This window comes from Epargyreus clarus, unplaced genomic scaffold, assembly GCF_041222505.1.
Source record: "Epargyreus clarus isolate Ecla_fem2 unplaced genomic scaffold, WU_Ecla_fem_2.2 ptg000009l, whole genome shotgun sequence".
NCBI lineage: Eukaryota > Metazoa > Arthropoda > Insecta > Lepidoptera > Hesperiidae > Epargyreus > Epargyreus clarus.
In genome coordinates this window covers 6,004,628-6,019,537 of record NW_027332217.1, presented here as the reverse complement: position 1 = coordinate 6,019,537, position 14,910 = coordinate 6,004,628, and the positions used below count along the sequence as shown (strand labels likewise).

At 33.2% G+C, this 14,910-nt stretch overlaps 1 protein-coding gene across 1 annotated transcript; it reads left to right on the top strand.

Moving 5' to 3' along the window:
- Window positions 1-466: 466 nt before the first annotated feature.
- LOC140744838 (circadian clock-controlled protein daywake) lies at window positions 467-14,419 on the top strand. The gene is made up of 5 exons (XM_073076528.1): window positions 467-797; window positions 8,812-9,031; window positions 12,015-12,145; window positions 12,671-12,826; window positions 13,488-14,419. The coding sequence occupies exons 1-5, from the start codon at window positions 722-724 to the stop codon at window positions 13,652-13,654; spliced, it is 750 nt and encodes a 249-aa protein (XP_072932629.1). The 5' UTR covers window positions 467-721; the 3' UTR covers window positions 13,655-14,419.
- The last annotated feature ends 491 nt before the right edge of the window (window positions 14,420-14,910 follow it).

The following is a 14,910-nucleotide window of genomic DNA, read 5'->3' as shown; positions in this document are numbered from 1 at the left end:
TATGTCAAAGACCCACATGACGACCTTGTTTTAAAAGGACTCAATTATTGAGGTAAATTATCTTGTACTTAAAATAACCATAGACAATTCTTATATTAAATCTTTTTGTACTTGAACAAGTTAGTTTATTTTTTGAAACAATTTATTTTTATATGTATAATTTGTATTTTATACTTTTTCGGCACTGGGAGTTTTAAAAATAATATCTACAATACCATTTTGATACGGTATTATAAATATAAAAATAAAAAATATTGTATGTATGAGTAAAAACTGTGTAGTAAATATCTATACTAGTAATAAATTATACAGAAATACACAATTATACACTAATCAAACTAAACATTTTTTCATATTTCATGTAAATAAAACTAAACGTAAAAACTAAAACTGTATAATGGAAACAGTCAGACGCGAAGCAATATAAGTTTGCGCCACCGCGGATACCAGAATCGGACCACGTTAAAATGCACGCGGCTGGAGGCATAGTGCACGGCGCAAACGCATTTATAGAACGGATTAGTGAGCACTGTTGCATGAAAAGCGGGCTCCAAGTTGGCAAAGACGCATCCGAATTTATGCAACCGAAAATGAGAAAGAACCCGTTCCAATTTACATAAGAACAGAGCAACAAAGGTCATCTGCGTCTCAGTGTCCATAGGTCTGCAGAATTTCGGTGGTTTTCATTTCGAACTTAGTGGCTAGTGTGTTGGATCCCGCGATGTGTGAACGACATGCGTTGGTTTTCACTTTTGTGGTCGTAGCGGCCTTCATCGACTGCACAGCGAGGCTCGCGCGTGAGTTTGTTTTATTATTATTTTCTAAAAAATTGATAAAAAGAAAATTTTTTCTTATGAGGGCATTATTAAGACTATTTACTAATAAACTAGAAATACTCTTTTAGTCAGTGTGTGTGTGTGTGTTTTTTATTAATATGCGAATCTATAATATCGATATTACGTATTTAAGGCGCTTTCCGATTATGCCTATATTACAATTGCAAAAAATCTATTTTTTTCTGTCACAACTCTAACGATTGCATTTACACGCAAATGTATAGAGAAAAAAATGCATTGTGATTTCTAAAACATAATGCTACAAAATTGTTACTTTTATGCAAATCATAACAATTATTGTCCATTAGTGCAAGCAATTTGTTGCAGTTGAAATTACTTGTAAGTGCAGAAAATTGGAGTTATTCTATTATGTTGTTTACCCTCATCCCTGTAATTTGCGCATTATGCATTTTACATAACTATTTACTATTATTTTCAGTGCTTCAAAGCTTCAGTTTTTCAATGTTCTATGTCACGATCCACTTAATATTGAAGACCAAAAATCGTACAAGATTTATGTTTATTTGATAATTTAGTGTCGGTTAAATACATAATTAAGTACTTACCTAAAAATGTGCTATAACATTTCCTTAGTGAAAATGTGTTTTAAGCCCTATTTTCTGGCTATTTTTACTGAGGCACGTGAACCCTCACGGTCCCCTCATAGAGACATTTCGATCCCTCAAGACTTGGCGGCCCATAGAAAACACTGCTTAACATTTCTAAGCTACAAATATCAGCTGGTAGTATACCAGTACATGGTATTCTCGATATTACCATAATAACAGTCATCACACAATAAATTTAAATAGACAAGTCTCTACACTACATAAAATAAACTTGTTTTGGAACTGATTAAAACTTTAACGCAAATAGTATTAAAACAAAACAATAAGTTTGATTATTTAAATTTCCTACATTATATTAAATAATAGTTATGTAAGTAAAATATTAGCATAACTCTATTAGCAGTTTTTATTCGAAACCACTTTAAGTAGCTCCCAGCCCTAAATGTAGAGAACGGTGCGGTCTTGTCTCGGTACCAACATTTCTCAATAGCGATTGCGCTAACGTTATTAATCCTGATTTAACTAACCGTTTTTAGTGATAAGATCACTATCGCATAACTCATAACATTATTGTGTTTTGTACGTTATTGTGTATTTACTATAACTCGATATCACAGCGTAGGTATTAAAGTTTCATAACAAGAAAATGTCTTGCAAATCAAACTACTTTAAAAATGTTATACTTTTGTTTTTTAAAATACCTACTGCTCTGTAATGCTCCAAAAATACTTGATTATAAAGATTAGACCTTCGATTTAAGACCAGACCACATTGCTATTCTGATTTGTTTATTTTTACGTATTGCCAAAGTATTTCCTGCTTTCGTCATTTCCGCATATAATAAAAAAAATATAAACATACAAATACATACTCGTATCTCTGTTACAGCTATATAATATTAGAGAGTAATTACAACAGAACTTCTGATCCATGACTGCGATTTCTACTCTAAACTTTAATTTGGGTCAAGGACAGACGGTAATGTACACATTACTTTACTGTTTATTGACGGAGCTCATTGCGGTAATAAGAGGTCGAAGAACTGGCATAGTGACATTGAAGTTGTTATTGCTATTTTTGAACCGGGTTCGATTCTAGTCGGAAATGTTTTAAAGATACGGAAATATTTTACGTTTACGTATTTACAATAATGCCTTTATCACAGTTATATTAGTTTTTTGTTGACCTTACTTTAATTTGGGTTATTTCGGCCAATTTATTTCGAAAACATTAACAAATGTTAACGTCAATATTTTAATTCAGATTAAGTTAAAAATCTTAGAATTGTTTAATTAAAATTTCATGCTGTTCATCAAATATAAATTAAAATAATTAGTTCCAATGAGCAGTATAAAATCAAGAACACCTTTATGACTCAATTGCCGATTCGAGAATTTCTAATAATAATTTATAGTCAGTACCCAATTAGGTTCGTTTGAGTCTAATTATCTTTGAAATAATAATTATTACCTAATACCAATTTAGGTTTAATTACTAGGTTAATTTAGACTGATTTAATGTATTACTATGCCATTTGTGATGTCATTCGAATTTATATTAATTTTCTAATGTTTCATCGAAAACATATTTTGCTTTTATAGTGATGTGCCGCATATCGGTAACCGTATCCGCGGATATCCGAGTGGGAAATATTTCCGTACACATATATTTTTCGCGAACAGCACTGTTTATAAATACTAATGCTTGCTAGTTTTTGCCTGCGAACTACATCTAGGAATAAAACACATGTCATTTAGTTGATTATGGTACCTCATGATTCAAATCACATTAATATAAGACGAAAAAGCACTCTCATACTTAGCGGAGAGCTGCTTCCAATAGAGGACTACCACAGTGTTATCAGCACTGATGTATAAAAAACTAAATTACTTCTGTACGTTGCTATAGTAATTTTTTGAATTTTATTTATTTAAACATTCATGTACACACAAGAACAAAATACAGGAGAGTTCGTATAAACATTTATTTGTATTTTTTGATACAAAATAAAGTTTTTTTATGGATTTCGTAAATGTGACATAAAGTATTTACCATTATTTGACCCTTTAATATGGTTAATACGTAACTACACACTAGTGTGTGTAGTACTGTAGTCAGTCATGTGTTTGCTTTTATAACATATCAATTTGGATTGAAATGAATGCTCAAATCAATCAGTAAAGCAACGCAATCAGCGTTCGTTCTCGATGCTAATCGAGTGATCCCAATCGAATTAGGGCGGACGTAATCGAGTAGGTTCCGATCAAGCGATTAGGATTCAAGTTGATTCATTAGAACCCGTAACTACTTAACTACTTTTATAAATCAATGCCTGGAAATGTATGTTCATGGAAATATGGAATTTACGTATCGATAAACCTAACTTAATTTTTATTTTTTTATTATTATCACTTATAAAAAATTATTCAAATACATAATTTATTTTCGCTTTACTGTATTTCGCGGCATAATTAATCATAATCGCTTAATGTAAGCACAATGTTAATGTATTTTTGTCCGATGTTAGGCTCAAGCTTTTACATAAATTATAAACAGAGAATATTTATCTAAAAGATAATGACGAGTGACTGTTTTGTATGCACTATGCCTTTCCTTTATTGCTGAACGAAATATCTCATCCTCTTTACTTGTTTACACAAACTACCCTTCACAGCGAAGCCGTAGGGTCAACACTGACAGGTCAGTCCGAACAAAAGCTTGTATAACAACATAAATAAGGATCCAAGAACGTATTTTGCGATAGACAACATCGATCTAGCCTTACTTAATAGGTAATATTACAAATGCAATAATTTATTTGTTTGTTTGTTCCACTTTCTTAGCTTACAATTAGCAAAAATCAATGGTGATCAAATTTCGTTCAGTTGCCTCCAACCAATTAACGTTTTTTGAAATATTGCAATAGAAAAAGATCGTGCACTCGGTCTGACGGTAAGCGGGCAGTGGTTACTGCCGCCCTTGGATAACTGTAACAACTACATATGGGCCACGAGGACTAAGATCAGGATCAGAAGTAAATCAGACTGCATACATACTTTTCCACCGAAAAGCAGTGACTGCTGCACTCTAGAGATAGGCTAGGTTACTCTCCGATCGCATCATACTCGGTAAGTACGTAAATAAGTACTTTTTATTATTCATTGATGGTATTTCTATTCAAAATATCAAGAATGAAGAAAGCGGATTCATGTATAGCGAGCGAAACTAGTAACCTATAAACCTAAAGAGATTGGTGGCTGAAACAGCGATCACGCGATTGTTCGTATTAGGCAATTTGTTACAGTCGATGCTTTTGGCGGTTATAGCTGCAAATCCGACTTTTTAATTACAAAACATCAGTATACATACAAATATTAAACTTACGAGAAATAAAAACTTCATTGCTTTTACATGACTTGTCCACTAGGTAGGTACTGGGCTCTGATGGTTTAGGTCATAATTCATCACGCTGCCAAAATGCAAATTGGTATATTTCACACACTTGAGACCATTTTTACGGTTCCGAAAATACAACGCTTCTTTTTTCTCATGTAACATGAACGCGAACGGTTTATTTAATGTCTAAATATGTCCTTTGACTACATTTTAAGTGTTGTAATCTTGGAAAACTTTAGTCTAATCACCTAATAATTACAGTAGTATACGGCATAGAGATGATACAACAATCATTTTGTAATTATAAGCAATCTATCAAACCTCTAGTTATATCAAAGTTCAAGACATTTGCCTTTCATTCAGTCATGAACTTTGCCCATTATTTAATTCTAAAGGGGACACCATAAGTTGAATAAATTGCTTTATATAATTTAACCAATGTGTAAAGCAATTTACCAACTAAAATGATACCTACTAAAGTTCCTTGGGGCTCTTATAAGAGTGAGATCGAGGCGTCGGTGACCATCGCCAATTGCTGGTGGCGGTCGCTAACGACAGCCGATAACTGCCGTGGACGACCGCCGACTATCGGAAGCCGTCGTTAGTGACTGCAGCCGACTGCCTCCGACTGTGTCACCATTCATCGCCAGGATTTGTAAAACCCTACCAAAAATCATACGTCTAAAAGTGAGATTACATAGCGACAGTAAGCTAAATAATGAGTGACAGCCCGCGACCGTCGCCGACGATCGCCGACTTTCGGAAGCAGTCGCAAAACTGGCAACTATAGTCGCTATGTTATCTCACTTTTGGAAGAATGACTTTTGGTAAAAACTTACTCAAAAGTACCGATTTTTTTTATCTTGCTATGGGCTTGCGTTTGGCTGCAACGTTACTTGATGTTAAGTGAGATGCAGCCTTGGATACAACACGCTTGCCTAGAAGTAGCCTATTCACCCTTGACTTGAACAATCCCAGGTCGTATGTATCGGGAAGCAATGAACGAAGTGTGTTCCATTCTTTGGCGGTTCGCAGCAGGAATGAGTTGCTAAAACACTTAGTCCGCACAAGATGAATATCAACTAAATATTGATGGTATCCCGCTGTTCGTCTAGATGTCCGATGATGAAAAGGGGCGGCAAGAATTAAGTTGTGAAGTTCAGACGTTACCTAAGTGATATAATTCCAGAAGGCACTTCAATCTTAGACTAAGACACGTTACACAGTGTAGGCTTTTGATGGTGAGAAATACCGTAAAGCCTTGTGGTGTGGCAGATACGATGTTTAACAAAGTGGTTACTGTCTAAGCTTTGTGAATACGTTACAGATAAGCTTTCTTTGATGTGTTCCCATCAGACATAGGCTTTCTATTAATTTAGATTGGAGGTAAGAAAATTCCCAAGAGCTGACCACTAAGGGGATAATAAATTTAATATTTCAGTGACTTTTACGAATTATTATATTAGTAGATTGAAGATCCGTATGGCGTTGTAGTGGCTGCATTTCCTTCTTGCAGAAGACGCTGATTCGATTCGTGACCAGAAAGATAGTTAAATGAATTTACTAATTATTATGGGGTCGTCCATTCAATATTGTATTTATCCCTAATACACAGTACAGAAAACTCTAGAACGGTTTTCAGAAAATGAAAATGATTTGTTTTTTTTTATTCTATCATTCTGTCATATAAGATGGGCGGGCGCTCAAGCAGTTATAATAAAAATATTCCAAGAGTATTTAAAGGCAGTATAATGTTGTCTGTTTACCTCAAGGAGAATATTGCGTACAATCATAAACCCAAAATCCGCCTCATAGTAACCTGCCTGCGTACAAAGTTTAACCGTTTAGATATACCTTCTTATATTTGTATTTTATGCTCACGGCTAAGTTTTCACTGACAGCGACAAGGTTGTGGTTAGCCCAAGGGAAGCGTTAGTACTGTGACATGTAAATGAAGGATAGATATATTGTATTGCAGAATACTGTGACGTCACAAACTACAGCAAAATGAGTCAAATGTTACAAACATAATTATTTAATTATTTGTAACATAAAATAACTTGTTGATATAATGAAACTTCTGTTGTAATTTGTCTCATTCATTTTAAATCAACTAAGTGTAAAATCTTTATAAATACATGTGTTAACATTAATTTATAATTAAGCATCTCAAATGTGAATACGGTGAGTTACCAAAACGCGTTGAACGCCAACTTCCTTTGAAAACTTTCCTAATTACCCACGAAGTAATTGGAGTGCCTCCCGGGATTATATCAAAACAAATTTCCTGGTCAATAAATAAAGTAGCTACTGTTAGTGTTTTGCGTCAGTAAATAAGTAATTTAAATAGACCAAAAGTTTGTTCTTTTTTTATCAACAATAGGCAAAGGCATATATTCAACTTATTTCCGACTCAACGGATTACTAAAATAATGAGTTTACAATAAAATAATATCAAAATATAAATATGTAGATACCTTATTAACAAATGTGCAATGGTACAAATGGACAATAGTTGTTATTAGAACACTATAGAAAAATAACTCACAACCCCACGATTTATTGAGATCATCAAATCAGTAAAGTTCGCAACTGTAAACGCGGTCGGGAGTAGAATTGGTAAACGCTAGTGGCTACAGGCCACGTTACCTTCTTAAGTCATTGACCTTGGTTTTTATCAATTGACTCCAGCACAGTAGTAGTTACTATCTCTACAGAGACCTTACGTGTGATTTGGAAACAATCAATGACGATCACGAACAACAATCACAACTCTATTACTGAGCCGTACTCAACCACCTTGATGAATAGGATTGAAATTTCGTAAAATCCTAAAGCAAGTAGTACAAGTACTCCAGATATTTCATATCAATATTACTTAAATTAACTTAATCACTAGGTAAAATTTGTCATTTATGTTTAATGCCTTAATATTTCTAGTCTGGATGTAGATCCAGACCAAAAAAATAAATTTCTTGGTTTTATTTCTTGGTTTGTAATTAACTTATACCATTAAATCATCCTTCAAAAATAGTTTGCTAAAATTTCTGTAAAATAGATAGCAAATTATCTTTTTCTTACAATCTATATGTATTTTGCTATACACGTGCAAAACAAAACACAGTATGGATTTAATACAATTGCCAGTATACAATTCCTATTCAGCGTACAAAATGTATCACTCGTTAAGTTGGTTCGTATAAATTGGCCTTAGCGGAGCGCGATCGCGTGCATCCAACGAAATCCCCGCTTGCTCAACGAAATGCTACATCGTATCGTTAACAATCTGTGACACCGTTTCGTGCTGTGCTGACTGCTGGCATTGTTGAGACACCTATTATTATATCACAAATTATTTTGAAAATAATTGGACGCTGTATCCGAAGTAATCACAATACCTCACTTATTGTATGGTATTACTTACTTGCATGTTTTTTATTATGATTGTTAACGTTATAACGGCCTTTTATGCTGAAATTATATGCATGAATCCCATGAAACTATTTTTCGAAGTTCTGTGCATGGGTATTAAAAAATATTTATTTATTTATACCTTAAACTAAGGGTTACAAGGGTAAACTTAATGTCTAATGTCATTCTCTGCCAGTCGACCCTGGGTGATGGCGATAGCATGTCACTATCAAGCAAGCAAGTGATTATAACTTTACTTAACTACGAAGGAAAATATTGTGAGGCCTACATGTCTAAGAATTCTGTAAAAAGGTATAATATAAGATTAGCAATTAGCTTTTGATAAGCATTGTATTCTACGGTCATAACTCTTCTCACTTGGACAGAGGACTTTGATCCCTAGAAATTAGATACAATGAATTGAGACAGGTGAAAAACAAAACAGTAAAACAGTACCATTTTATACAGAAGTATAAAATGGTACTGTTTTAAGATGTAATACTAATACGGTAGCTACATTTGTGGCTCTCCATTCGAATGCAGCTACAATATGCCCAATTCACTTTTAATTCTGAAATATTATTTTTGTACTATTTCAGCGGATTTCATACATCCCTGCAACAGCACAGAGTCATCGTGTCTGATCAAAGCAACCCAAGATGCGATACCAGATTTCTCAAAGGGTCTACCTGACCTTGGCGTGCCATCACTGGATCCCTTCATCATTGACGAGCTGCCAATTCAGCTTCCTGGAGTCAAGGTCACATTCCTGGACGGCAAAGTCACTGGGCTGAGGAAATGTCAAGTGCTGAATGTAGAGTAAGTGGTCTTCTAAAACTTATGGGATTTACAATATACTTAAAAATAATCCATCCCAAGTAAAAGTGGAGTTATACCTGCACATTGCCATAGATTCGTTGCTTCTCCTGAGATGAAACTTCTCCTATACATAATTTTCTCAGCATTATAACACACGCATTACTAAATCTAACCAGGGTATAAAAACGCCTTAATCTACTGTTATAAGATGGCAGAAATAGGTGTGATGGTACTGCCGTACTTGATTCACGAAGGATTCATTTTATTAGAAAACGCTATAAAACAATCAGATGAAACTTACTCGTAACACTACTGTTGAAGTCATCTTTTTTTACGCACGAATAGAAGTAAGATAAGAAGTATACGCAGGATAATAATATGACGAAATATCTTTACCTTTATTTTCAAGTTCAGTGCAGATTTCCCAAGAGCATTTCAAACCTCACAAGCCTCTGAACAAGTCTGATTTATAAGTTTAAGCCTATGATTCATAACACTTTCATATTGCGGCGTTTTACGTAAAGTATATAGCAAAGTAAGTTATGTAAATTATTCGTGATCTTTTAAATACAATGTATTAATATTCTTTGAAAAGATTAAATGACTTTATTGGATTATGCATAACACTAAACAGCCTTGAGATACAGGTCTGTGCAGCTTTGCATTCAGTTTTGATATTTATAAAAGTAGAAAAATAATAAAATATTGTATTTCCAATTTGCATTAATTTACATTAATACTAACGTCGTTTATATTCCTTCTTAAGTTTTCCTAAGCTAGGTCCTGAGGTTTCCTAAGTTAGGTCTGTAAAAATCATCACTATAACATACTATTATGATACAAAAAGGGTCAATTATTACGAAAACCTTGTCACACGGTTATTATATGACAAACTATTCCCACGAGGCCTATTCATGACGTAATGACTACTCATGCAATAGCTCTTATGCTTTAATGAGTAGACTAATGAATTGGGAGACAAAAATTCTAGTTACATGAGATGTGCTCGGTAAGGCGGATGTACAAGTAGTACCTAAACTCATTTGCTATTTAAACCACTTTAAATTGAACATAAATAAACTTGTAGCTTTTACAAATCTATAACTTGACCTCAATGGAAACTGGATGATGTGAATGGATTCATGATGTAAGGTGGACTACGGCGCTCAAGTACCTACTATTACTGCCCCGATTTACGTTGGAATTTGATGAAATGTCCTTCCAGCCTAACTCTGACCTGTACTTGTCTCTATTAGTCTCATATTAGTTTTGAAACTTTGTGAGGTAGAAAAACGTGTGACGGTGGGGCCTGGCACCGCAATGAAACCACTATAAGGTTTAGAAAGAAAGATGCGTGGTGCATGCCACATGGTTCAAAATCTACCATCACACATGTTGGTAGCAGATTGTTGCGATGTTGTTTATTCTAATTTTCATACATCCACGTCTTCTTTATTATATTCCCACGCTTTTATTAGCTTGACCTGTATGTATGTATGTAACGGAATCTTTGAACTCGACTTTTAACCCACTTTGAAGGGTCCGATTAATTTAAAATTTTGAACAATTGTCAAGAACAATACACGATTTAAATCATTTTATCCAGCTCACCTCATCAGGATCGTCAGGAATCAGGATTAACGATTATTACGACGAAATTATAATTATAATTATATCTGTTTCTGAAATAACTGATTAAACATCAAATTAACATACCTACTTCTATAATAAATTTAAAATCAAAATCAGTAGCAAACAATACTAACAAGCTCAATACCGACACATAGTGTATAAAGACTCAGAATGAGATGAAGGTGGCGCGTCTACGCGTCATAAAAATAACGTGAACAATGACGTTTTATCTTTATTGCCTTGCGGTTGGGAGTATTTCGGTTAACTGGACATATTGTTCTTATCTCATATAATGTCCCAACTTTAAAGATAAAAGTCTTCGTAGCTTCATTGCCTTAAACAGCAGGTTTCATGCTAATAATCTGTTTAGTCTAGACTCTACACCACAGACTTATATACCCAAAAAATACAGGTCTGTGCTCTACACCATATCGGACTAGTATAAGCTGAAGCCAAATAAAATAATAGTATTTAAGGCAGTAAGAAGTAAGGCAGTGAGAGTGATACATTTATTAGATGTTTTAAAGCACAAACAATAAATACAATTTGCCTGTTTCTATTGATATAAATGTGATGGAAAAAAATATTGAGTGTGAAATACATTAATTATAATTTATGTAATTTTATTCTTACTATACATATTTTTCCATGACCTAGTTATTATTATATAAAATACTAATTTTATACGATTTTAATTGCGAGCAAGCATCAAATTTAAAGTTCTTATTTGTTTGGGTTTTTGCACAAGGCCTAATTATTTTATAAATATTTAAAAGTGGCCTTTACTAAATTAAAAAAAAAAATTGGTTTGCAAGGTATGAAATATTTTAATTAAATTTTACTAAGACTAACAATAATTATAACATTAATCAGATAATATAGGTATCTCCTTACATTTTTAATTAGCAAACTTTCAGCCGTACGAACGTGTGGTTGCGATTTATTATACCTAATTATACTTGTTAAGGACGTTTCAGATCGACCTATATACCTATAATACTCGTATATACAAAACATAGTAGGCAAAGTATTTAATTTGTTATTAATTATGGGCAAACCAAGTAACTTAGGCAAAAAATTGTTATAATTATTACTTTACTTACAAAACGAGAGTTAACTCTCACGTTACAAATGATTGTTTTATAGACAATTACTGTAATTATTGAAATAATAATTAATCTACTCCGAATTTTGCAAGTATGAAAAATATTTAAAAAAAACATATTTTCTAATCATACTTCTGTAATTTGGGTGCACATATTTATTGTTAATCTGTTCCAAATTAAAATACAATTAATGGATATTTTTAATGATAAATACATTATTTTTATTTATCTGCATTATTTTTTAGAGCCTACTTAGAAAAGAACATCTTCATATTGGAAGTTCGGTGCAATATCACGATAAAAGGCAAATACACCGCCGTCGGGCGACTCCTGTTATTCCCAATAAACGGCGAAGGAGACTCGAAGATTAAAATTGGTATAAAATTTCATCTTAATATATAAGTAAACAAAAACACTACTTTACGAAGCACTAAATACGAACTTATACGAAGTGTTTATTATAAATTACAATTAAATGTAGAAGTCTACTTACACATTACTGCTATCTAGCATGTTCAGACTTAGTCCTTAAAAATGTATCTGCAATAAACTTGAGGCCAATCTTGTTTTTTTACTTTTGAGTATAGTTTGCTTTCAGATGTCCATGAACGCCAACGACCGCTTAAAATTTCATCAATTTCTTGGTTTTATACTTCCATCGTGTTGTTTTAAAATACATTGTATTATGTATTATGGTTAAAGCGAGCCTGGAGATAAAAGTTCATTAATAAACACAATAATACCACACAATCTTCTATCACTAATAGGAACTAGTGATCGAAGCACACAATTAATGAACATAATAATACATTTGTATTCAAAATTACCGTTTAAATTGTAACACATGTCTGATACCTTTTTTATTTTCATTTTCATATTTTTTTATTTCCATTATTTTTAGTAAATTCCATTATAAAAATGAACATAAAGACAAGATATTTCAAAGACGCTGACGGCCGGGACCATTTCGGCATCAAAAGCTACAGATACACTTTCGACTACGGAGACAGAGTCCACTACAGTATAAACAACCTTTTCAAAGGAAATCCAGAGCTGAGTAAGTCCTTGCTTAATTATGTGATAATATTAAACTTTAGAAATTAAATTAGTAAAAGCTTTTAAGATAAATCATCATAAGATTGTATATCTCAGTTTTTATTGCAATTTCGAAAACCTCGAGTATACAAATATATAATACAGAGAAATTATTTTCAAATGATCAATTCAAACTTAGTTAATTGTATCTTTCACGAAATCCATGCTATGCATGCATGCATGCTATGCATGAATTTCCTGAAATTTACGCCTAACTTAATAAAGTTAGGATTAAAACTACTTCGCAACAATCCGCTACTAATATGTATGATGGTACATATTTTTAACCATGCAGTATGTAGTGTACCACCCTGTCTCCCACAAAGGATGCGTGCAGATGCACAAAAATATATATACAACACCATACATACCACCTCCAACACGTATTTCGCTCCAAAACGGAGCATCATCAGGGTAAGTTGACTCTACGACGGTTAATCGTTAAGTGACGCTGTCAACGGTAAAAATGATGTGTGCTGTAAAAGGCATGCATTAGAGGATTGTGGCGAAGTAGTTTTAATCCTAACTTATTTCAAATTATTTTCAGAAGTAAGTTTCCTAACATTTTTATCATGACTACATAATATTCTGTAGTTGTAATTATATACAATTTCGCTTTCCAGGTAACACAGTATTACAGTTTCTGAACGAAAATTGGCGTGTGGTGACCGAAGAGTTCGGGCAACCAGTCGTCGATTATGCTATGAACGTGACCATAGAAACTGCTAGGAAGTTCTTCGACGCAATCCCCTACGACGAACTGTTATATGTCCCTATACCTAACTATTGATATGTGAAAAGTAGGGTGGGTTGCACCGTAGGACCGGTTAAAGTTTGAGTTAAAGTTAACTATATCAATAACTTTGACGATAGCGATGGAATTTAACAATTCTGTGTTGCGCCGAATTATTTGTCATTAACGTCATTTGTGTCACTATCACCACGATTTTTAGGCGATGTTGACAAATACGGAAGTTGACAAAAACAACAAGTTTAACCGACCGAAATCGACCGGTTAACGTTAAGTGTTAGTTATGTTATGACGTCGTGTTAACCGTAAGGAAAAGGGTTTCCTCATGAGTTGTTCAACTATAGATTAGACGGCTGGTTAGGCTTCTGTAACGGTTGCAAGGTGCAACCCACCCTAAGTTAAGGAATTGTACAGTTATAGCTAGTCTAGGCGGGATTACCTTAAATTGACTTGTATTGTGATTTGTAAACAAAGAGTGTTATTTATTTTAGGTCTTTTGTTCGTGAATAATATAATAATAATAACATCACCAATAATCCTTATTTTTTTAACTAACGTAGTAACTGAAATTAGGTAATTAGTATTAGTAGTATGATAAGAAAATTATTGATTTTATTGAAATTTCAATCGAGATATTATTTTTTGTGATTTACTTAGATTTAACCAGAAAATAAATATAGACTGAACTATTGGTTACATCCTCTTTGATTGCATCTCAATTAAAACAATAGAAAAATGGCAACTTTCGGCAGTCCATTTTCTCATGAATACCAATTAATTCAATTACTATTGAATTAATTGGTATTCATGACTGGCATGACTGGGACTATGTACTCCGACATTGACTGTACGCATAATTATGAGCAACATAAATTCTACAAAAATATTTAAAGTTAAATATGCCGAAAATTAAACAAGAAGCGTTTTACACAATAACCTTCATTGCCATTTTGTGTTAATATGTGTAAATTTAAATAAATCTTCGTACGAATTCGGACATTTTGTACATCTGTTCAAAAAATTTTGGATCCATCTGGAAGTTAATTTTATAGAAGTAATAGTTTTAATTTACTCGCAATTACCCTTGAAGGTTTATATTATACAGCGCAAGCGACTGGACTAATTCTTCTTTCTGGTTATAATGATATTAAGTACCAAGTTTGCAATTAATTTCGAACGGGCGTTTACTGTACTCTGACTGTATATTTTATTCGGTACCTAGTTATGTTTTAATCGTGTATCATAAATAATGAAATGTTATCTTTGATAATATTAGTATGAACTCGTAAAAGCCT